At 34.6% G+C, this 27,006-nt stretch overlaps 1 protein-coding gene across 5 annotated transcripts in view; it reads right to left on the bottom strand.

Annotated features, from left to right (window-relative positions):
- Window positions 1-517: 517 nt before the first annotated feature.
- The window catches only part of LOC149774431 (uncharacterized), a 30,544-nt gene continuing 4,055 nt past the window's right edge, over window positions 518-27,006 (bottom strand). Inside the window, exons 1-5 of one of the 5 annotated variants that reach the window (XM_089945304.1) lie at window positions 6,701-6,831; window positions 6,529-6,555; window positions 5,748-5,897; window positions 4,223-4,363; window positions 518-620 (exon numbers count right to left, since the gene is read on the bottom strand). In XM_089945304.1, coding sequence (XP_089801430.1) covers window positions 595-620; window positions 4,223-4,363; window positions 5,748-5,897; window positions 6,529-6,555; window positions 6,701-6,734 — 378 coding nt within the window. In that variant the 5' untranslated portion in view covers window positions 6,735-6,831 and the 3' untranslated portion in view covers window positions 518-594. Of the gene's footprint in view, window positions 621-4,222; window positions 4,364-5,747; window positions 5,898-6,528; window positions 6,556-6,700; window positions 6,832-22,189; window positions 22,320-25,808; window positions 25,912-27,006 lie in introns of those variants that run through there. The other 4 variants (XM_089945305.1, XM_089945308.1, XM_089945303.1 and 1 more) reach the window with 4 other exon arrangements.

The following is a 27,006-nucleotide window of genomic DNA, read 5'->3' as shown; positions in this document are numbered from 1 at the left end:
CAAATATTTTCTTCTATTTAATCATAAACCAAGGGACAGACAGACAGACAGAGAATGAAATTATGTAATTGTTTTCTATGTTATTATTTGTGTGTTTTGAACTTTTCATTATTCATAAAAGGTTTTGTTTTCTTTCTCTTCTGTTTACTAAAATGTAGAGATGTCATGTTCTCTGAATATCAGTCACAATGAGTACCAGTGTGTGTGTGTTTTTGTGTCTTTTGCATGTTTTTATTATCTTCTAGGAAGATGGTGCATTACATGGCACTTGTAGCATGTCACATTCATATAATACGTAAGTAACTACGACAAATTTACGGCAATGTTCTACAAGACGGCATTAAACTCCACATAGTACCTTCCAGTGTCTTAACCGTCTGAGATGTCAAATATCCTTGTACGTATTTGTCTACGGGATATATGACAGGCCAAATATCCATTTACGCACGTATACATGGTACATGACGGGTCAAATATCCTTTTACGCATATATACAGGATGCATCAATAAGAAAGAGTTTAATAGTCAAACAATTTTATTACGTCAAAAAACATTCATATTATTACGTTAATAATAATTCACAATACCAATGAATTATTTTGTTGGAAACAGAAAATGATCTGAAAAATAAAAAAGAAACAATGGTAAATTAGGTTACAACGTGTAAATAGGATGCAAATCAAGAAAAAAGGCTGGGAGGATACTTGTCTACCTTAAATACTTATCCCATGTTTGAAACTCTAAAGACAATGCCGTCATCCAATTCATTTTATTTTGAAAGTTGTAATGTTGTAGGATTTGTGTGTGTATGTCTGTTTGTGTGTTTCTGTGTTTTCGATTTTTAACGTATCTATAACAATTTTTCAGTCATACCGCTACGATGTCTGCAATGTGACAGTTTATAGTGATGTCTAGCACTCAGGCATCATGATGCAGACATGTAGCATGATGTCCCACCCAGTCACATTATCCTGACACCAGGCCAACCAGTCCTAGGAACACTAACCTCTTAATTCTGAACGCCAAGCGAGGCACCTGCTAGTACCATTTTATAAGTCTTTGGTATGACTCAGCTGAGATTCGAACCCGCAACCTCCCGCATCCAAGACAGACATTCTAACCACTAGGCCACAGGATGTAGGATTTGTAAAATACTAGTAAAGCGTTGGAAAATTTGCTTGTTAAATAAGACGTGATTTATCTCTCTTTTCGCTCTGTTCGAAATTATTATATTGATTTTAAAAAGCGATATATTAAAAATATACTCGGTGCAATGTATGTGTCGACAAGTTACTGAATATATACATAGGTACATGTATATTTAATGATTGGTCACTTCAAAAGGAAAACAGTAATATCTTCATACTTTATTCCTTCAACGCTGTCGCAGTCATCATCGTGGATGATCTTCAGGTAGGTACATTATACCTTTAAAGTTGTTGTGTAATTTATTTACGTCATTGTGTTGCCATTGCTCATAGAGCGAGAAATAAAATCATCTTTTTTAACAGCTATGTACAACACTTGTATACAGAAACACATCTGGAAGGCCGCCAAACTATTTACACCCTATTTAGTCTGAGATTTAAACAAAATATAATAAACTCCACAGAAATGAATTTTTAATGTACAGGGCCTTTGCATTGTGTTATCAAAGTCCTTCATTATATTCATGGGGTGTATAAAGTAGCCCATAGCCCATACACACGAAACGAAAGTAATTAGCTAAAAATAAAGATTTCTATATCGTTTTATGAAAATGTATCTGTATCGTATTACAATGTATAAAATATTCAGTTTTTTGTTTTTATTTTCACTATGCGAGGAATTAATTAAAACATTTAATATTTCGTTATAGAGTGCTTATGAAATACAAGTTTATTTTGGTCTCATAAATAGTATTCGCTGTCAGTAAATAATAATAATAATAATAACAATTATTATTATTATTATTATTATTATTATTATTATTTGAGGATGTTAAAATTGGTTCAGAATCAACCAATCTTACATATGGTCATCTAACACTATAAATGCTATGTATATAAACAAATAAATCTCTTATATTTGTTGAATGCTGCGAACATATTTATATTTAACATATAGACACACACACAAATACACATACAGAATGCACAAATATACATCTTCATGGGGATGATAACTACAAAACAAAGTAGTGGCGGTATCACAGTTAGGTATATAATATTGTTTGGGGAATGGCATGAACAGAAAGAAGAAACGTGTGAAGTTCGCTCACACTAGAAAAAAGTGTGCTGGTTTTTTTTAAAACACATTCAATCTATATTCATTATAAGTCATTGCACAGTACAGTATGGCCCTTACGACGACAATCTGATCAATACGGCTATTCTGGAGAATAAGCGCACTTTATTCGATTGTCCCAATTCTTATCTGCTTTCTTCTTTATTATGAAACAAACCATGAGATTGTAGTGAGAGTTAAAACATACCATGAGACTGTAGTGAGAGTTACAACATACCATGAGACTGTAGAAAGTTAAAACATGCCATGAGACTGTAGTGAGTTAAAACATATCATGAGACTGTAGTGAGAGTTAAAACATACCATGAGACTGTAGTGAGTTAAAACATGCCATGAGACTGTAGTGAGTTAAAACATGCCATGAGACTGTAGTGAGTTAAAACATGCCATGAGACTGTAGTGAGTTAAAACATATCATGAGATTGTAGTGAGAGTTAAAACATACCATGAGACTGTAGTGAGAGTTAAAACATACCATGAGATTGTAGTGAGAGTTAAAACATACCATGAGATTGTAGTGAGAGTTAAAACATACCATGAGACTGTAGTGAGTTAAAGCATGCCATGAGACTGTAGTGAGTTAAAACATACCATGAGACTGTAGTGAGAGTTACAACATACCATGAGACTGTAGTGAGTTAAAACATGCCATGAGACTGTAGTGAGTTAAAACATACCATGAGACTGTAGTGAGTTAAAACATGCCATGAGACTGTAGTGAGTTAAAACATACCATGAGACTGTAGTGAGTTAAAACATGCCATGAGACTGTAGTGAGTTAAAACATATCATGAGATTGTAGTGAGAGTTAAAACATACCATGAGACTGTAGTGAGAGTTACAACATACCATGAGACTGTAGTGAGTTAAAACATGCCATGAGACTGTAGTGAGTTAAAACATATCATGAGACTGAAGTGAGAGTTAAAATATACCTTGAGACCTTAGTGAGTTAAAACATACCATGAGTGTGCAGTGAGAGTTAAAACATACCATGTGACTGTAGTGAGATTTAAAACAGACCTCGAAACTGTATCGAGTTAAAACAGACCATGAGACTGTAGTGAGTAAAAACATAGCATGAGTCTGTAGTGAGAGTTAAAACAGATCATGGGACTGCAGTGAGTTAAAACAAACCATGAGATTGTAGTGAGAGTTAAAACATACCATGAGACAGTAGTGAGAGACAAAATAATAAAGTTTCGGTATTATATTTCATCCAGTTGCTCAACCTGATAATTTCGTAGATTTAATCAGATACGTTTGCCAATAAGTTCAATAAATGAAGTGAATACGGAATATCAAACACATCTTGATAAAATCAATTCATAACATTTTACATGATTCGTTAAAACATTTTTCCTCAATAAGCGGATAATTTGGAAATATTTGCGCTTCGGAGAGGTTTTGTGACGCGGCTTCGTTTTGATATGGACAGCATGTTTTACTGACACCCTCCTCATTCCTTCACTAGGTCTAATAATAAATATATTCCATTCACTGGAAAGAGGGAGAGAGATAGGTATATGAACAAAGCATCAAAGTATCATATCAAAGATCATGTGTTTATCCAAGATCAGGAAGTGATATCACCACATTGATGTTAGTATACCCTTGCTATGTACCATATTATTTTTTTCTCGCACGGAAATATTTCAATATCGCATATATATATATATATATATATATATATATATATATATATATATATATATATATATATATATATATATATATATATATAACTTAAGTAGGCAGGATCTACAGGATAGGGACATACAGATCGAACGATAACGGTAAGAAACGATAAATTGTTAAGAAAACAAGGACAGTCAATTGGGCAGACAGACACTCGGACTGGGGTCAATATATCTGACTTGAGTGCTTAAATGTATATTTCTGTTTTTAAACTTGTATGTCTTCGATACAAACTTACTGTGTGTAAGTAAATCGGTGCCGTCATCGCAGTGACAATGGCCATGATCATTAAAGTTGTTGGCGCACTTCACTTCCTGTGATGTATGGGTAGAACAGGCATTGGCACAATTCAGGTCAGTGTAGCATGCATGAATCTCAGCTGCAATTGTATTTAGTACGAAAACTTAAATGTCAAGAATTACTGCTGTTCCCTACGTTCTTTAAGGTTGTTTTCCTTATCGTCACCAACAATTATAATTTACTTCATTATCTCCTATTTTCGATATAAAATTATGTATTAATTACGAGAGGAATTGTCTAAAATGTTACATTATGCCACGGTATTTCCCTTCCTTCACGCTTTATCTACATTACTTTCAAGGAATTATTTCGAATTAGACGACGAATAATTTACGTAGACGACGGAAAAAGGAATAGTTACAGATTTAATGGTCGTTTCGTGAACCCTTAACAGTTTGGCTCGAGGGACATTAGGCGTTTTGCTCACGATTTGGCAAGATAAGAAAGACTCTTGATCAGAGTATTTTTGCGCAACATGTTTATTTCCTAACTATTCTACAACAGTTAAAAAATAAAAAATACTCGCCCTCAGATTAAAGTCACTGAAAGCAGGGAAGCACATACTAAACGCTTCACTGGGCTCTTTACGGGTTATTTGTAAAGATATCGGATGGATTCCTATCAGTTCGCCCATGGTTTGTGTATGCACAAAGACATAACCAAAATCTACATTCGTAGTATGTTGGCGTTTGGTATAAATAAGTTTGATATAGTCAGGCCGATACGCACTTTTACACAAAATCCATCGATAACTCTCTGAGACTCTCACCAAATAACGTATACGCATGTCAGTATTTTGTTTTGGCTCATTTGCAACTTTATATATCCTCAGCTTCTACGTATTTTAAATTCTAAAGAACAAATTGAATTAACAGCATACTGGAATTGCACTATATATATATATATATATATATATATATATATATATATATATATATATATATATATATATATATACACACACCATCTTCATTACCAGTAAACGAAATCATGCTTTAGCTTCGCTACCTATTTATAATCCTTTTGGGCTTTTCTAATATCGAATAGATGAGTTTGGAATTACGTAAGTATGCTTTATTTAATACGTTTTCATCGATTGCCAATTCAATACATAGTGTCAGACCCTGGCTGACATGGAAATTTGTGTGTTTGTATTATGGATATAGAGACGAGACATTAGTACAGATAGATATGTTAAACAAGGATGGTTTGTGAAAAGATTACTTTGAACTCTGAAGTTGAATAATAGTAGTAGTAGTGCTAGTAGTCAGATTTAACAGCTAGTACCAAGTACAAGAGGTTTCAAGAAAATGGTTATGATTAGCAATTGGAACGGCTTTGAGTAAGAGTCTTCTTCGATTCTAAAGCAATTCTGCAATTAATACGACTTAGCTGGACACATTCATAATTACGAAATGTTTGGACGTATCCTTATGTTGGGAAATATCTTTTTTATATTCTACCTGGGTTAGGACAGCTACAATGCCCGTGTCCCCCAAGACCGTGACAAATGACTGTAGTATTTGTAGGACATATAATGGCAGCACAATCCCCCGTTGACTGGCACTCAGGTTCTGAGTGATCATGGTCGAGGTCTGGGTCCGGTAGCTGACCTAATATAAAATTTTTACATTGTTAAACAATTGAGGTCTGAAAAGATTGTATTTAACATTGGATCAGTTGAAGACATTGTATATTCTATGCCATGATTACATTTAGCGTTATATCAGTTGTAGCCCTTGCTAGGGGCTCAGCATTAACAGGTTAGTGTTAGGACTGGTTCGCCTGGTGTCAGGATACATAACTGTGGCATGATGCCCCAGTGCTAGACGTCACTATAAACTGTCACACTGCAGACATCATAGCGATATGTTTAAACACATTTTAAAGCTACGTTAAACATTCAAATCACAAACACACACACACACACACACACACACTTGAAGCCAAAGTATAATTTATGAAAATGTACAGCTGTATAATTGTGTAAGCTCATGTACATATTATCTATATAAAAAAACGATTCTCTCTCCCTCTCTCTCTCTCTCTCTCTCTCTCTCTCTCTCTCTCTCTATATATATATATATATATATATATATATATATATATATATGTGTGTGTGTGTGTGTGTGTGTGTGTGTCTGTGTCTGTGTGTGTGTGTGTGTGTGTGTGTGTCGTTTGTGTGAGTATTTCTTTGTCTTAAAAAATGTACGTAATTTGATCAAGACGGTTTGAAATCCATACCTGTGCAACTCTTTGCTGATAGCAGTGCTACAACGAAAAAAAAGAACGAATCAGTCTTAAGAAAAGAGTAAACTCAACTCAGAATGGTAATATTTAGTTACATTTACGGATTACTGCATCAAATTGAAAACTGAACATGAAGAATTCGAATTTCAGAACAATGACAACTTACCAATTACGCAGAAGAAAATATATGACAGCAGCATTTTTCAATCAAAATGTATGACTTGAAAAGACAGATTCCCTGATATGGTATGAGATGGGCTCACCATTTGAAGTCCCTTATATATTGAAGCACTACAGGTGCGGTAGATGATAATTACGCATGTCCCTTTTGGAGTTAATGTTGAAGACATGCATCTGGCGAAATTCCGGCGATATCATCAAGTGCTACCGTGCAGTGAACGAAAACAAAGTGCATTGGATATAATACCGTACTGAGTTATATTTTGTACCCTTACGAAATTCCATAACCGACAAATAATCTATGCATCTCCAAAAATTAAACTTTTTGTTATGTAAAGGTTTTCATTTTTCATTCATCCTATTAAATTTACAAAATCACAATGAATCAAATTTCCACTAAAAATAATTAGTGTCAATGTTTCCGCTCATACGACAGCGCAATGACGGTCACGACATTACCGCAATATGGAGCTAAACATATCCACGCATTTTGTTTTCATTTTGTTACGCATAATAAATATTTGCGTCAGATGTAGTTTAAATTCGAAATCGCCATTATTCCATTTAATTAAAGATCAGCTACTCACGCTTTAAATGCGCCAACACTAATTTAAGACTAAAATTAGATGCAATCTGTCTTCAAAAGCAAAATATATTTCCAGAAGTTATGGATTTTTCTTTTCAAAATCCGTCCTTGGTTTAAGCGGCGTTACCATTGTATATCACAGTCGGAAGTGGATATTTTTCAATTGATCAGCTGAATTCCTTTTCACTTTGTCTCCTGCACTTCTCCCCACAGTTTAACTAATTTCATTAATAAATACCTTGATCAAAAATAGGTAATGTTGCTCCGAGAGAGATCTATATTATGACAATTAGTTACAACAATTAATTTTCATTTATCCTGGGTACCACTTACACTTATTTGTCATTCGTAAATTGTTTATGTTTACCAAAAACGATGATGAATTCAAGTTGAAACATTCTTTATATTTCTTCTTTATTTATTTTTTTCCTATTTTGTGGGCGGGGTTAGGAGATTTTGATCGTATGTTAATGGATGTAATTAGTAATAAGAAATTATTTCGTAATTTGGATTTACATATATAATACGAAGTTTAGATTCCTGCACAAATCATCGTGGCTTATGTCTTTCTCCACTGTGAATTTATACATTTATTTTCTAGTCTTAATGTATCGCATACATTTATTCAGTACCGGATACAATCTTGAAACATTAAATGCTATGTCTTTCTGCTCACGATAAAAAACGCATTTTTTTTAAAATCGTGATCGGAAAAAGTATGACAACGTACAACGGGCCTCTCTCTCTCTCTCTCTCGACCTCTCTCGGCCTCTCTCTCTCTCTCTCTCGACCTTTCTCTCTCGACCTTTCTCTCTCGACCTCTCCATTGGCCTAGTGGTTAGAACGTCCGCCTCGGATGAGGGAGTTCGCGGGCTCAAACCCCAGCCGAGTCATACCAAAGACTTATAAAATGATACAAACAGCTCCAATAGTACAAGCACCTGCCTCTCTATGCGCTCAGATTTCAGAGGTTATTGTTAGGATTGGTCAACCTTTTATCAGGATAATGTAACAGTGTAACATCATTCTACATGATCGTGGCATGATGCCCCAGTGCTAGACATCACTATAAATTGCCACGCTGAAGACATCGAAGCGGTATCACTGAAAAATAGGTACAGCTACATTGAGAGAAAATAAATCAAAATATCTCTCTCTCTCTCTCTCTCTCTCTCTCTGTGAAACTATAACAAACTAGAATCAGAAATCATCAACCTTCTTGCCAACAGGCATAGTTATATTATTTTACAACTACAGTCATAGTTGTTACTAACGCTGCTACTTCTATTACAACAATATCTAATCCTGCTTAATGTCGTACGAGAACCGCTACTACTATGACTATATATGTTTCCACTCTAATAAAGCCGCATGAGTGACAAATAATAATTCATCTGTATATTCTACAGTACTACTACTAATATGACTATATATGTTTCCATTTTAATAAAGTAGTAGGAGTGGCAATAATAATTGATCTGTGTATTCTACAGTACTACTACTACTATCACTATATATGTTTCCACTCTTTTTTAAAGCAGTAGGAGTGACAAGTACTAATTCACCTGTATATTCGACAGTACTACTACTACTACTACTGCTACGACTGCTACAGTAGCTTACTATATCTTTTCTCCTCCTGTTTTCACAACTACTAATACTACTATCACATACTGCTCAAATAAATGACTAGTTTCACCAGTTATTATTTAATCGATACTTTTTTTATAATATGGAAAATGTAGATTAAGTTGGAAACACTCATGGGTAGACATATTTATTAAATCAGCCTTATTTATCGAGTGTAGAATCAAACTGAATGACATTATGAGAGGATCTCCCTATAATGTACGTTGCGTCAAGGCATTGAATTTAATTACGGCAATGAGCACTAAGCTAAGAACACGGTTTCATTCAACGTTATTAGAAGTTTAAAATTTTAACGGTTTACCTTGCCTTTCCGATGCATTCTACATTCATTTACAATGGTTTGGGAAAAAAACTTTTTCACGTACATCCCCATACTACATCATTGCCAACAAGTGATCTTTGACGTATCTAGATTCATTTATTACTAAGACTGTTGCATCTGTTACAAAGCTAATCCTGCTACCGTAATGCAACAGGATGAAGGATTAGATTATAGGAAAGACATCGAAAACTATTTCATGAATGCGATGCTTATTTATGATCTAACGTTGAATGAATCTGAAATCAAACTCGTGTCATAAAGTCCAACAATAGACTGAACAGAATGATCCGCACTGTTATACAGCTGATATAAGGAAATTATATCGATCCTAAATGGAGCTAATCAGAACATGTAACTTCACTTAAACGAGTATATATATATATATATATATATATATATATATATATATATATATATATATATGTGTGTGTGTGTGTGTGTGTGTGTGTGTGTGTGTGTGTGTGATACTGAATTATCGATTTCACTGATACAATAATGCTGATTATTGGTTAAAAAACGGAACACTGTACCACTTGTGGTCAAGTGGACGCTTACGAAGTATTTCCTTTCCACAGTGCTTATCGAATGGTCCAAGAACCACCACGCATGTCCCGTACCTCTTAGTCTGCCGAAGTGTTTATCGAGAGTCTCTGTATTCCCTGCAGGTCCGGTGGTCCCGAAGTTTTGATCCCTAATCCGATTAAACCATTACCGTCCTCCGATCCAAAGTCACCATTAACATCAGCATGCATGTAACACGAAACCACACAGCTTTCTATGACTCCCCATCCAAAATCAGCTCAATGATTGGTTTTGATTGGACAGAATCATTTGTAGGATATTCTTCTCTAGCGTATTTTATTTTATTTTATTTTATTTTATTTTTTTGCTTTGAGTTGTTTTGTTCAGGAAGTCATCAATAAAGAACACAAGATGTTTTACCTTACAGGCTTTTTGTTTTGTTCAGGAAGTCATCCGTAAATTTGACAGCTTCCTGACAACACTTGTGTTGTTTTAATAGAGCCTGAATTGATTCTATAGGTACCGTGGCTATGGTGAAATCAACGGCCACAGAGCTCATGGGTAATTAGTTTTCTCACTGCAGGCACTTTGCTCGTGCAGTGTTAGATGAACCGAACTCAGTATTTTGAAATATCTAAAAACAAAAAACATAAACCACCCTCGGGCATCGCTATAACAGATAACGAAAAGCGAGCACATTTTCATTCAGATATAATGCATTCAGGTATAATGCATTAACTTTGATTACACATAATCCCGTAACACGATATGGAATGGAACCATAAATACGGATGCTGATACTTCGACTACTTGCAGGAATATATCTGATTCCAATATTTTTATTATTCATTCTAAAGTGCTCGACTTTACAGATAGCTCCCATCTCACATCTGTCCGCAGGGTTCCAATCTTAGGCTCGGCCAATGTGGGTATGTGAGAAAGCTTAACAGCAGCTCCCCGTTGGTCGGTGGTTCTTACCAGGGATTTTCACTGGTTCCTCCTCCACTAGCTATACCAGCAGCCATGTGTAACCTATCTTGCGATGAAAACTGACGTTGAAATTAGAATAACAATGACATTTTTTTCACTACTATTAATACGAAAATATCATAGTTATAGGGAAACACAGTGACAATATTTGAGACAGGTGAGTATACCTGTTGATCTTGCATACCTTGAATCATAATATGGACAACGTAGCTTAAGAGTGGTCGAACTTGTTTAGGTACATCATTTGATCATCTTGTGGTCTCTTCAACTGGACCTCATATAATGGCAACTAATCGGATAGGACAACAAAGTATAGTATTATTCATGACGGGAAGCAACAAGAAAAGATTCTTAGCAATAATGGCGAAGCAAGATACAAAACTAAATGCCAGAAGCTCATAGATAACGAGGCAGGATCCACCACTCGTGCTAAAGAGCACGTTCAGAGCGCAACACCAAAGACAGCAAAGGAAAGAACAATCTCAACGTCGACAACTGCTTAGTCGCCACACTCGACGGTGGAAAATGCCGCAGCAATTCAATAATTTTGCAGATTATGATCACCACGAAGGTATGCAAGAGAAGAGAAAATACCTTAAATAATATGAAATTTTCTTTATATATGGAATTTTGTTATTCAAACACTAAGTAAACATTTAAAGAAATAAAATTTCTTAGATATTAACATCACACGATATACAACATAAATATAAACAAGGTAGCCTTAAGAGATGATGCTAATAAGACTATCTGGTAGACAATATACATATATTACCGTACAGATATTGACAATGAGATTTAAGAATAGACAAAATAAATTTCTTACGATATAACTATTTATGTTGTCAGTAAATTATATTTGATTGGGATGGTTTCAGGCATACACATAAAAGACATTATAACAATAGAAGCGTTTTCTCAAAGGAGAGAAGGAATGAAATATAGGTATAGCAGCTAAAATTCTAAGGTACCTCGAAATTCGTATTATTACATCATTCGAGCAGATTTTCATACCGTTTTCATTTCACTCTCCGAAAACAAATTGCAAGTAAAACATTTGTTTACTCTTCATCGTGCTCTGCGGTGTTCTTTGTTGTGGGCCACATGGAACTCGGACTGCACCTTACCTTAACTTGGCTTAGTCGATACTGCACCTTCACTTTCGCCTGAGACAACAAGGTCATCTAAAAGAAAATCGGTTCACCTGGCTTCTACTTCATTGTCGACTAAGATGACAACGTCGTCTGAAGGAAAATCGATACGCGTAGCTGCAGTGGTCAACGTTGTAGACTAATTGGAAATGGGATAACAAAGGCACTGCACATTATCTAAACCTGAATTAATCGATGCTGCATCTTCATTGTCCCCTGAAACAACAAGGTCTTCTGAAGGAAAATCGATACACCTGGCTGCAGTGGTCAATGTTGTAGACTAATTGGAAATCGGATAACAAAGGCACTACATATTATCTAACACTGACTTAGTTGATGGTACATCTTCATTCTCGCCTGAAACAACCAGGTCTACTGAAGGAAAATCGATACACCTAGATGCAGTGGTCAACGTTGTAGACTAATTGGAAATCGGATAACAAAGGCACTGCACATTATCTTTACCTGAATTAATCAATGCTGCATCTTCATTCTCGCCTGAAACAACAAAGTCTTCTGAAGGGAATTGATTGAAGTAGAATACACTCTGCGAAGCTGCTAAACGCAAATTTAAAAAAAAAAAAAAATTATAACGTTGCCAGAAATTAAGAAATAAAGCAACATCTATAGTGTTTCTTTAGGAAGATATATATAGAGACAGACAGACAGACAGACAGAGAAAAAGAGACAGAGATTGAGACGTAGTTATTCATGTATGGAAGTAAATTTGTATTACGTGAACCATCAGAGATTTTGACGAAAGATATTCAGACGTCGATAAATGCATCAGATGTCACACTGGTGTCTTCAGATCTATAGATTTATTGGTCATGCCTTGTATAATAGTCATAAGAATTGCTAAATTAAATATCAGCAAGTTATCACAATTATTTGTATTTATATAACTAATCGTAGAGCTCAAAGCGCTATCATTCATGCCTCTGTCTCTACGTTTTTATTTTTGTCATTCTGTTTCTATTTTTCAATTACTTCACAATGTGTTCACAATATTTTTATGTATATTTGGTTGTTTTGTTTGTTGCTTTTGGATTATATGTTATGTCTATCTCTTTATTTTAAAATTTAATTTAGTCTATAATGAAGTTAATGGACTACCTGACTAGTGACATCTATTGTGTAAATAACATAATATATAGCTAATAGTCTCTATGATTATAGACTAAATATCATTGGACGTAAACATGTTTATTGAATATGAGGCTAGGATATAAATTTTCACTTGGAAATCCCAAAACTTGTTGACAACTTTAAATGTTTTAGAGAGGAGACTGACCTACATTCCGTCTCTGTGTCTTAGAAACAGAAAATACCTCCTTGCAGTAACAGTAACAACAACAATCATATTAATGGTAAATATACATACATTAATTCAGATAGAATATGCATCTGAAATGAGAGACATAAAAATAATCTTAATATTATATGTGAAACATTATATCTAAGCATGTGGAATATTCCATTCAATAAACATACTTGTTCGGATGTCAAAGCCGGACAGAATTGTTAATATATTTTGTATATGTTACTTAGACCCTAATTCAAGTGCGCTTGAAACAGGTTGCAACTCCGACTTTGTTTACCACGCTGATAATGTACGGCCTGGTGCAATACGTGTTGCACATGATATCTACGAACTGAAAGGTAAATAAGTCAGGAAAAACAATGTAAATTGATAACGAGGTACCTACGTGTAGTTTCATGTTGCAAAAATAGAGATCAAGCGACCATTAACAGATAGTTTGTAGGACTCGTAGTATTAGCATAATCGTTGTTATTGTTATTATTATTATCATTATTATTATTATTCAACTGAACATATCAAACTAAAGAGACTAAATCAATAGATGAAAGTTTTTGAAACATTTCATCCCATTAAAACTGCAATGTCACGACCATTAAAAAAATCCAGTACAAAATGTCTTCTAAACTTGAAACTTTAATTGAGAATTATAAACCTGCGCACTGCTAGTCAAGAATGTCACGTATATTCAGTGTCCGTACAGTTCTAAAATATTAAATGATAGTATTGTCTTCCTCCTCAAGAACCGAATCTCTCTCTCTCTCTCTCTCTCTCTCTCTCTCAAGATAATCAGATATTCAGAAATCATATATCTTCTTGGACAGAAATGTAAGATATGTTTAAAACTACAGGTATAGTTATTGCTGATACTGTTTCTTCTGTTACAAAATCTACCAATGAGCTCTAAGAGAATCCATACTACGACCACAAATTACAAATAATAACTTCTTTCTCTCTTTGCAATGTAATTAATGCACTCTACAACATTCTGGACTAGCGAAATACAACGAATAAAAAGCATGTTGAAACAACCTCAAAATGACTGAGTAGAAACCCTGGTGGCTAAATAAAACTTGCACGGGTCAAATATCAGTTAGCAGCTCAACCTCACAACCTGCTGAGCTTCAGATTCGTTTACAAATGTGTTTGATTATATTATATAGATCGTGATTCAATTGCACTTTATGCAAGTGCAACTCGGACTTTGTTTACCGTGTTGTGAAGGTGTGGACTGGTAGATTAGGTGTTTGATTTATCTATTCAAGTTGAAATTTAAACAAGTCAGGAAGAGCAAAGCAATCAAAGAGATAACGAAACTCCGTTGCAGCAAACCATTTTTTTTTATGTTATCTTGAGAAGTTGTTGTTATTATTATTATTATTATTCAATGATTTAGTACTTCTCGTCATACTTCAAAGACAAATCAATGGGTGAAATTCCTGACACTTTAAAGCAGGGTGTAAAATTCAAATCACCACGAGGTCAACACGAGGACTGGTGCGCTGGCCGCAATACTGAAACCGTTTCATACAGCAAAACGCCTCATATGAAAGGTAACCAGCTGAAACGTTGGGAAGAAGACGTAAATGATGTAACCATCGAAGTTTCATCAAAACTGACCACTTGTGAAGAAAAAAATGTGCATTATTAAATCATTCACAAATTCAGGTTGTATTGCCGGCGGCAGAACATAACTCAACGGCCGCATGCAGCCCGCGAGTGCTGTTTTTGAGACCCTTACTTTGAGGTATCCTAATATACTACAATGGGGTGTTTGAACGTTTTTAGGCAACCTTCAATGGTACAAAATGTTCCTTCGAGGATTTAAAAGAAATATGATTGCTTTCACAAGGTTTAAGAGGAACGATACCGGATCAATATTGCATAAAGGATCTATATGCAAATTAACCAGTTTCTAACAGTTTGACGTGGAGTTAGTTCCCTTGCATTTAACTCTTATCAAACAGATGCGTCTTTACTTCTATTTCCTAATCAAACCAAATATACCGAAAACAAGAGATATACACAAAACTCCTACAAGAAATATACTGAATAAATGAGATAGGCAAAAAACTCATACAGACGGGTAATGCTGTAACAAGACAAGGCAAGATTCAGCGTATGTATGTAAGCTGTATGGATATATATATATATATATATATATATATATATATATATATATATATATATATATATATATATCCAAAAATGATCCAAGAATAATCCAAATTTTTTTTAGAAGTCCTAAAATAGAAATGTTCTAATGAATTCAAGTTCGAGTCCCAATGAAGAATCCAAGATGGAAGGCAATGACGTATGTTGTATCATGTACTGTGTTGAAGACTACAGTTCCTTGTAGAAACACAAGAAATAACACTCCGGTTCAAGAATTCTGCATAAGCACTCAAAATATTTCCAGAGAAATGATTTAATCTTTTAGAATCCAAATAATTCGAATAAACATTCAAATGTAATTCCAAAAATGACACAACGAAAGAAACACCTTTACGTCCCAATGGTTAGATGCCCAACTGAGATATCCTAAACAATTGTTTGAAACTTGAATATTACGCAAAACAGAGTCACGCGATCATGTTTACATCACGTAATCTCAGCATGGCCCTGACAAGAACCAATCATTTTACTCAAAGAATAAAATTTTTAAAAATGTTGTTTACTCACTAAAATCTTTTTGCAAGTCGAGGGTCACGTATCCAACACTGCCTCGATCTCAGCCTTTTTATTCCCACAATAAAAATAAATTTAAAAAAAAAAAACTTGTTGACGTGACTGTTACTAATTTTGAATTAAGGTCGGGAACCAGGGCAGCTTTAAGTGTTTGCAAAATGAAAACTCAAGGTCAAGCTATTTTCTGGAAAAGTATCGAGTTCCTAGTAAACGAAACTACATTATTTTGACATATAATGAAAATGAAACTGAAAATATTTTAAAACTTACAAACTTACAAACAATTAAATCTAAAATATATAACTTCATATATATATATATATATATATATATATATATATATATATATATATATATATATATATATATATATATATATATATATATATATCCAGACAGGTTTGTGATACATAACCGGTCAAATATATCGTGTATGGATAGTGCTATGCATGACAGATCAAATATCCCTGTACTCATATGTCTACACGAAGCATGACAGGTCAAATATCCTTGTACCCATATATCTTCAGGATGCAAACATATACAACAGTTTAAAACATAAAACAGCACCAAATATGTCCAGCCAAACAATTGTAATATATCAATCAGCTTTTGTTTTATGACATTAATAAGAATTCAAAACAACAATGAATTATTTAGTTGGAAACAGAAAATGATCTAAAATAATAAAAAAGAAACAATGTTTAGATAAGGTCATAATGTGAAAATAGGAAGAAAATCAAGAAAAATACAGGGAGGATACCTATCTGCTAATACATGCTTGTTGCTCTAAAGTCAATTCACTCATCTGATTCACGTTTTTGTAAAATATGGGTACATGAAAATTTTCAATTTAAGTAAGACACGTATTATTTATCAGCTCGCTCTGTTTTCAAATTATTATCACGATTTTATAAATGTGCCATACTAGCAATATCCTCGGTACAATGTGTCTGTCGCCAAGACAGAGAATATTTGAATATATACATATCTAAATATTAGGATATTGAATGGAATTAGAAAATATATTCATGTTTTATTCCTTCAATCGCTTTCCTATCATCTTCATGGAAGCTCTTCAGTTAGGAACTTTTATTCTTTTAAAGCCTTTTTGTAAATAGTAAATTCAATTCATTGTCATGACATTGCTTAGTGTGCAGAAATGAACAACGTATCCACATCTATAACTAATACATGTATTTACAACGTATTTGGAAGACTATTCAACAGCTTTTAAAGCATGAGTCTTAAAATAAAATCTACAAAACTACATTCAATATAAAGAACGAAGAAATTTGTGAAGTGAGGTCTCAATAGAGTGCTATGGTTTTTGTTTAATATCATTTGGAGTGATAATCCACAACACTGCTTCGTAATTTGTTATAAAGATTTGAGCATAACCATGTAAAATGTAAGCAAATGTAGATAAGTCTTACAAAGACCCACTTCTATGTGACTGGACGTTGAAAGCAATTCTCTGTGTGTGTGTGTGTGTGTGTGTGTGTGTGTGTGTGTGTGTGTCTGAAGGTGAATAGACAAGGTGATATATGAAAACAACATAAGTGGGCAAGATCTACTGGGATGGGGTAGATAAAAGAAACAGAAAATAAGGATAGACTGACAAAGACAAAAGGTCAGACGGTTAGGCAGGCAGACTTTGGGACAAAATCGACAGAGATATATATATTTTGCTTGAGTGTTTAATTGTATGTTTCTGTTTATAGCCTTTGGATCTTCGGTATAAACTTACTTTATGTAAGTAAATCGGAGCCGTGACAGTGCCCATGATCCTCAAACTTGTTTTCGCACTTTACTTCCTGTGATGTTTCTGTAAAACAAGCACCGGCACTATTCGGTTCCATGTAGCGTGCATGAATTTCACTGCAATTAAATACACTATGAAAACTAGGATATAAAAAATTGTTGCGGTTACCTATGTTCATTCGTCATTTTCCTTATCATCGCCATCCAATATAACTTACTTCTCTATATCCTAGTTCCGATATAAAATAATGTATTAATTACGAAATGAATTATCTAAAATGTTACATGAATTTATGGCATTTACATTCCTGCACGCCTTAACTGAAGTACGTACAAGGAATTACTTTGAATTAGACAAATAATAATTACTTAGAAGACGGAAAAAAATTATCGTCATAGATATAATTCTTGTTTCACGGACCCTTTATAGTGTGCTTGGGACATTGGGCTGAGTGCTTATCACTTGGCAAGATAACAAAGACCCTGGAACGACTTACTTTTCCGTAATGCCTTTTTTCTTTCTATTTTGCGACAGTTAAAAAAACATACTTGCCCTGTGGTAATAGTAACTGAAGGCAGGAAATCACATATTAAATGATTCAATGAGTTCTTCACAATGTATTTATATATTAAAAAAATCATCAGTCGGTCTTTGATTTATTTATATATGGTTCAGCTACAGACCCGCTGGCCAAATCCGGCCAGTGGGTTATCTATTTTTGTGGCCTGCACTGAAACAAAAGTCAGTTCTATAACATTTTTATAATTACATTATATACATGGCTATGAGCTTTACATTTTCGGTCTCTGTGGCCCACAGTTTTGAAGATGTTGGACCGCCGAGTGTAATCGAAAAAACAAATTTAAACAATTTCAGACTCTAAAATTTAAACTTTTAAGATACGGATAATTTTGGGACAAGTACTTTTAATGGATCCTTTTAATTTTCTCTTTATACTTACTCTCTTGCTTAGTTGTGTATACAAGTGCAAAATATACAGAGAATATATAATATAGCCTTCTCTGCCTAGTGTATTATTCATCTGTCTTTCGCTTAATAAATAGTATGATTTTAAAAATTCTAACTCCGTATTTTGTTCCAATTAGGTATAGATAACGCATTGAAAGTGTCAGGCCGATATGCATTTCGATGAAAATAAAACGAGTTCTTTATGACCATTGCATATGACAATGTACGCGTAATTTAGTATATTCTGATAATAATACAAATAATAATACTTTATAGTGTCGGATCATGCATATATTGTTCAATAAATAATTCACTGAATGTATCTAATCTACTATCTCTCTCGCTCTCTCTCATTACATCAGGCCAGTTCAGCGAAAACCCTACACTTTGACCCACTCGAGACGACAAGTCGTAAGAGAAGAGGTCAAGCAGATGATTGCTCTGAAAGTAATCGAGCCCGCCGATTCTCAGTACAGTTATCCTGTAGTCTTAGAGCAGTAGAAGGATGGCGCACATTAGTTATGTGGCGAGCAAAGGAAGCTGAATCAGGTGACGCAATTTCAAGTCAAAATGCTACCTGATCCATAACATATTTTCGCTGTTGTCTCGAAAACGAAATATTTATTGAAGTTGGATTTGTTCAAGGGCTATAGGCAAATTCCTGTAAGGGAGGAGGATAGCGCAAAGCTCGTATTTGCTACTCTCGATGGGACCTACCAATGGTTAATCAGGCCGTTTGGAGTCCATAAAGCACCCAGCGTCTTCACTAGAATGAAACGAAAGTTGTTGGAGCCCTTGCGCGATAGGGGTGTTCACAACGTCATTGGTAATCAATTGCTACCTACAGAGACGTGGGGTGAGCGGCTAGATCAGACGGGATTGACGGCACGCCCGTTTAAATGTCACCTTGGGTTCCGGACGTTGGACTATTTGGGACACACCCGAAGTATTACCGGAGGTATGTGGCCAATTTCACTGCGATTGCAGGTCCGTTGTCTGACCTGCCCAGGAAACGGGCCCAAAGTAAAGTTATTTGAACGGATGCGATGACATCCGACGTTGCTTTCGGTCTAGCGGTTATATACAGAGACTTCTTGCTATGCACTGACGCTTGTGACACGTGCCTGGAAGCAGCACTACTGCAAGAGCACTAGGAGATGCTTTTTGCTGTCGCGTACAGCAGTCAAAAACTGTCTGCTAACAACAAATAATACTCCGAAACAGAGACGGAATGTCTCGGAATCGTGTTCGGGATATCACACTTCGAGCGGTATTTATACGGACGGAAGTCCATATTGAAGACCGACCACCAACCCCTCGCCTATCTCGCGCAGGCGAAATTGTTGAATGGACGATTGATGCGATGGTCGCTGTTCTTACAGCAGTACCAGATGCAGATCAGATTCGTGAAAGGAACCGATAACGTAGGCGCTGTTTCATGAGCAGGAGCGGTGAAATGGCATATATCGCTCTGTGGATAACCATATCATGTGTGTATATTCGTGTCCGTAGTCACAGTATAGCTTCATTATGATTTCTTGTTCACGTTTGTTCAGCCCAAGTTCGTATGTCGTGTATAAACAAAGCTATTATTATAGATTTGATGTCTAAACATTGCCGCATGCTAGAGATAATCTCTTACGCAAGGTTACCGTGACCAGAGAGAATACCCGGCGTCTTGGATCGGAATAGGCGTTAGATGTGCGCCATCCCGAAAAATTGCTACAGCTTGGTCCGGGGCGTGTACTAATTCTAAACCGTCCACAAGTGGACGGGCAGCGAGAAGGACACTGTCCGCTAAGTTTGATTGGATCGAATTGAGGTGACATGTATCGGAATTGTGATAACAATTTCGATCCGAATTATAACTTCTAACTAGCAAGCGAAAAGTTAGTCTCGCCTAAAAAAGATTGCTGAGCAATATATGGTTACTCCCAGGAAGCCACTCGTAATTTGGCGGTAAAACGTAGGAAATTCCAAGGAAAGACAAAACCTAGAAAAGGTCAGTAAGTTATTTGCTCGATTTTTGCAGAATATTACTGCATTGTTGATGTAATTATGTGTAGTATGCATACTTAATAGGATCGTTTAGTACGTATAATTACCTTTGTAGTGTATAATTTTCATGCATATTTGAGAAATGAGCTTGAGTAATATGTAAAGAATTATGTAGATTGTTAGTTTGTGGTCAGAATCAATTTTGTAAATCGCTAATAGGTTTCTTCATATAAACTAGAGCATTTATTTATGTGATATGTTAGAATTGTGAATTTGGAAAATAGTTATATTGTGTATGATCATCACAAATGGATGTATAAATATATCAGAGCATGGATATTTGAATTTGTGCGTACTTTGTATAAGTTTTAATGTAAAGAAATGCGTCTGATTCCTGCGGTATTGTTAGCATAATGCGATTAGTAATATTTACTGACGTGACGCAATTTATTGATGTATGTACGAGAAGTAATTGATGCCATGCTTTTATTGCGACGTTGTTTTACGATACTTATGAATATTTCGATGTGAATGAATGCGTGACCTAAGAAATTTAATAGCCGTTATCTGATGACAGGCTGGTTGTAGTGTGATATGAGATGGCTAAGGACAATATTGTACCGTCTTTGTGTTTTCACAGGAAGTTTTCTGGGGGTCAGAACTTCCGGTTCAGTTAAATCCCGAGTCTCTAAGAAGGGAGACGGAAGTGAGACTAGAAGAGCAGTCCGAGTCGCCAAGTCTAGTCGGGGGAAAGAGTCGATGAGGAGGAAGAAAAGGAGTCCTGGAGAATAAAAGGTATAGAGACGTCAAGGAGGTGAAACAATTTAGAGAAGGTCGGGAGGAAGAGGAGAACGAATCGGAGCAATAGGAGAGAGTAATACACAAGGGAGTAGAATACAAGGGCAGGTGGAAATCTATCTCATACTACTAATCAAATGATGCCAGAGGCAAATACGGGGTCACGCAGATGGAGAGTATTTGGGAAATATGAAGCACTTGACTATTGAATTTTTATTAAATTGTTATTCGTTGAATTTCGCTTTTTGTATATACAATCATTTAACCATCTAACCGTCGGCATTGCTGACTGGGGGCTGGAAGATTTAATTCTATATTTCACTAATTTGACTTCCAACCAAAATCGAGCCTGGGTGGGACTTGTATAGTAATTTAAATAAAATATTGGAAGCACCCCACCCAACCATAACATCCCGACCACAGTGGCAGCATAACACCCCGTCACGTCACACTAGACGAGGCTGCACCACCTACCTGCCACTCTCTAAATAAAAACTAAATAACTACAGCTTTCACATTGAGATGCAGTATTATTTTACCAGACACATGATACATATCTGATAGATTTAAAGTTTAAAAGAACTTTACCTGTTGCTTTGTCATTGAAGTATGACGAGAAGCACTAAATTATTTCATAATAATAATAATAATAATAATAATTCCTGAAGATAACCTCCCAAGTATTTGCTGCGACATAGTGTCGTTATCACGTTGTTTTGCTCCTTCTACTATTTACCTTTCATGTTGAATAGATAAATCAAACACCGAATGCACCAGTCCACACCTATTCAGCATGGTAAATAAAGTCTGCGTCGCACTTCCATGAAGTTCACTTGGATCAATAACTACATATTATAAACAAACGAAATTATAAATAAACCTGCCGATAGTTGGGTTAAGAATAAGTATGCTGCTAACAGATATTTGACCCTTGCGCGTTTTAATTTAGACGCCAGGATTTCTACGTTCTCTATGTCTCCAAGACAGAAGTGTGATACCACAATGGTGTTAGCCTACTCTTGATACTGCCATGCTATCTTTTGTCTCGCTCGGATATGTTTCAATATCACATCTCTCTCTCTCTGTCTCTCTCTCTCTCTCTCTCTCTCTCTCTCTCTCTCTCTCTCTCTCATCGTCTCTAAATATACTAGTTAATTATTTATACTGCCAATTTACTCTATAACTTGCTATGAATAATTATGGACTCCTTTGAAACCGTCTACAACTATGAATCTTGTTTGATACAATTTCATATGTTTGCATGTTTGTTTATTGGATTTGTTACTTTTGGTTTTTAGTTTTAATTATGAACTATCTTCGAGTTAAACAAGTAACAAATAAGCTGACGGTCTACGATTAATATCATCGACTCTAAATAGATTAGTTGATTATTTATACTGCCAATTTACTCAATATAATTTGCTATGGACTCCATTAAAACCGCCTAAAAAAGTTATCTTTTTTGATAGAATTTCATAGGTTTGTTTATTGGATTTGTTACTTTTGGTTTTTTGTTTTAATTATAAACCATCATCTAGGTAAACAATTAAAAATAAGTTGATAGTCTACATTTTAGAACGCATCGTGTTAAGACGAAATTATGTCCACTGCTTATTGTCTCATCTATTATGAAATCTGTCCGCTTGATCTACATTCATATTGACAATTAATTATATAGATATTGCATTGAGAGCTTAAGTTGCTGAAGCGATTATTGGCAATATTCTTAGATGTATAGATTAAAACTGGTGAGGTATAATGCATTTATGGGATCATTGAAAGATAGATTCATGTTAACAGTACGTCTACCGTTGACCCTTAGGTGTGTGTAAAGCGTGCTTTTCGCGGACTGGTACTCAATGTGTTATTGCAATTTATTTCCCTAGGATACAAAGTGAAAATTTAAAAAGAACTTACAGTATTGTGAATTAAATCTCAAAAAGTCCATAAAAAATTGTAGGAACAAGTCCAAATCTCGGATGCTTAAATTGAGTTCCAGTTGTGAATTTGTTGATGTTCGTGTAATCTCGAACGTGCTAATGTGCCACTGGCCTGGAGTGTGGCAATGTGGCAACATTCTTTGATGTCTTACGCTAATATCATCCACAATGTCCTTGACTGAATTCCCTGTAATTCCCGTATATTATAAATTTAATTAATAAATAAATATATTCATCCAAATTAATGCCTGAATTCAACAATAAGACTGATTCTGCTTCGGATGTTAAGACAAGAATTACTACTTCAGGTTATATATTCCTCAACTTGACATAGGTCGTTATTACTATTTTATGACAATACTCGGTGAGCGTAATGGAACATTTCCATTTGAAAAGTTTCTAAAAATCAAAACTGCATCTTTAAATCCAACTGAACTAAACATGTTTACAAGTATAATGATCTGAATATGTAATCCGCAATGCCGTTATACATGTTAAATATAAATGTATAATAATTTTATGGCTAAGAGATTTTTGGGAGGGTTTACATAGGTTTGTTCATGAAAAGAAAGATGGTGATTAATTTTAAGGAAAAGACTTGGAGGACAGGCTGAATTTGTCACAGCAGGATATACAAACTTATTGTCATTTAAATGCTCAAAGATGTGATTGTTCCTAATGCTGTCAAATCGTATAAACCGAAACCATCAGCTAATTATTTCTAGTAAATTATTACAATGCGGAGTTTCGAAGCTTTAAATTTAAAAATACATCAATGAGACATTTGGCGGCTTCGAAGTAACGTTAATTATTAACATACTACAATGGGACTTTGGGGGATTTATGGTAAAGTTCAATAACAATATAATGAAACGAGTGTTTGGAGGCTTCAAGGTAAACTTCATTAGCAATGTAATATAATATGATGTTTGGGGGCTTTACAGAAACATTCATTAGTAATGCACTTTAATGGGATGTTTGGAAGCTTCAATGTAATGTTTATTAGCAATATATTACAATGGCATGTTTGGATTCTTTAGGAAACGGTCATCAGTAATGTAATATAACGTGTGTTTGGAGCCTTTACGGAAATGTTCATTAGTAATGTACTTTAATGGGATACTTGGAGGCTTCAATGTAACGTTTATTAACAATTTAATACGATGGGATGTTTCAAATCTTTAGGAAACGCTCATTAGTAAAATAAAACAATGTGGTGTTTGGAGGTTCTACGGTAACGTTGATTACTAACATAACACAATAATACGTTTGGAATCTTTAGGAAACGTTTAGTAGTGAAATTCTACAATGTGGTGTTTGAGGCTCTAAAGTAGCGTTCATTAGTAATATACTTCAACGGGGTGTTTGGAGGAACTAAGGTAGCGTTCATTAGTAATATACTTCAACCGGGTGTTTGGAGGAACTAAGGTAGCGTTCATTAGTGAAATACTACAATGTGGTGTTTGGAGGATCTAGGGTAATGGTAATATACTTTACTGTGTTTGGAGGATCTAAGGTAACGCTCATTAGTAATATACTTCAATGGGGTGTTTGGAGACTTTTAAAGACTTATTTGTTTTGTCTTCAGTTGGTTTAAGAGGAAAGAAAGCTTCGGGTCAAAGAGGAAACAAAGCTTCGGGTCACGTGATTACAAAGAGTAGACAAGGAACCAATCAATAAAATGACCATTATCTGGCAGTTCTTTGACGTGCAGTTTATCCCTTTCGATTTAACTCCACCAAACCATCACGGCGCAGTCCTATCCACACGTAACCCCATCTAACCGTATAACCTGTTCTATGCTGCATTTGACGAGCACGTGTATAGCCCTACCTGTCTTCAATTCACACTCATACCTTCTTAACAAATAATGTAAACTTAATTGTTCTGTAGCAAAGATGCACATAACTCTCTTTTCTCCTGAACGTCAAAAAGTTAGGATGACCAACCGCCAGTGAAACATTTGTTAATGCTCGATTTGCTTTTATATATATATATATATATATATATATATATATATATATATATATATATATATATATATATATATATATATATATAAAATGAAAATGTCTGTTAATTATGTTCTATTTCATTACTTATGAGCTTTGACCTTTTCATTAATCATGATAAGTATTTCTTTCTCTTCTGTGTATAAAAACGTAGACATTTAATGTTCGACTGTGTATGTTTGTGTGTTTTGCATCCTTGTATTATCGTTTGGAAAATGTTGTACTACCTGTTTCTTACAGTATTTCACACTTATAGTCCTATAGGCCTACTGTACATAAGTAACTAAGAAAAATTGAAGACGATGGTATAAAAGACGATGGTGCATGACGGGTCAAATATACTTTTAATAGTATATATGTATCATGCATAAATAAGCAAGAGTTTAATAGTTACACAATTTTATTACGTCAAAAAGCATTCATATTATTACCTTAATAATAATTCACAATACCAATTAATTATTTTGTTGGAAACAGAAAATGATCTGAAAAGTAGAAAAGAAACAATGTTATATTAGGTCACAACGTGTATATAGGATGAAAATCAAAAAAAAAACAAAAAAACGGCTGAATCATACCTGTCAACCTTAATTACTTTTCCCATGTTTGAGACTCTAAAGACGATTCCGTCATCCGAGTCATTTTATTTTGAAAGTTGTAAAGTTGTAGGAAATTTAAAGCATGATTAGAGCATAGGAAAAATTTCCATTTGCGTAAGATGTTCATTGTCTACAATTTCGCTCTGTCCGAAATTATTAACATGATTTTAAAAAGCGATATATTAAAAATATGTTCGGTGCATTGTATGTGTCTACAAGTCACTGAATATATACATAGGTACATATATATTTAAAGATTTGTCAATTCAAAAGGAAATCAGTAATATAGTCATGCTTTATTCCCTCAACTCTGTCGCACTCATCATCGTGGCAGGTACCTTATACATTTATGGTCTCTTTGTTAATAATTTATTCATGTCATTGTTTGTCATTGCTGATAGAACAAGTGATAACATCAATTCATTACATCTACGTATAACATTTGTACACAGACACATAGCTGGAAGACTGGTAAAACTATTCGTACCCTTTACAGTCTGAGATTAAGCAAAATAAAAATCGACTCCACCGAAATGAATTCTTTATCAAGAGGGCCAATGCATTATGTTTTCAAAGTGCTTAATTGGATTCCTACAGTGTATAAAAGTAGTCCATACAAATGAAAACAAAATATTTTGCAGAAAATACAGAGTTCTAAGTCTTTTTATGAAAATGAATATGTCTATTATTACAATGTATAAAATATTCGGGGGGTGGGTTGTTGGATTTTATTGGTTGTTTTTTTTTTTTTTTTTTTTTTTTTGCTTTGTTTAAACGACACGAGGAATTAATGAAAACCAATTAAAGTTTCGTTATATAGTGCTTATCAAATACAAGTTTCTTTTCGCCTCCCAAGTTTTTTTCACATATTAATAATAATAATAATAATAATAATAAATTATCATTATTATTATTATTATCATTATTATTATTTGAGGATATTACAATTAGTTCAAAATCAACCAATCTTACATATAGTAA

This window comes from Sinohyriopsis cumingii, unplaced genomic scaffold (genome assembly GCF_028554795.1).
Source record: "Sinohyriopsis cumingii isolate HCF-2022 unplaced genomic scaffold, ASM2855479v2 utg000229l, whole genome shotgun sequence".
Lineage (NCBI taxonomy): Eukaryota > Metazoa > Mollusca > Bivalvia > Unionida > Unionidae > Sinohyriopsis > Sinohyriopsis cumingii.
This window is presented reverse-complemented; position numbering and strand designations above follow the sequence as displayed.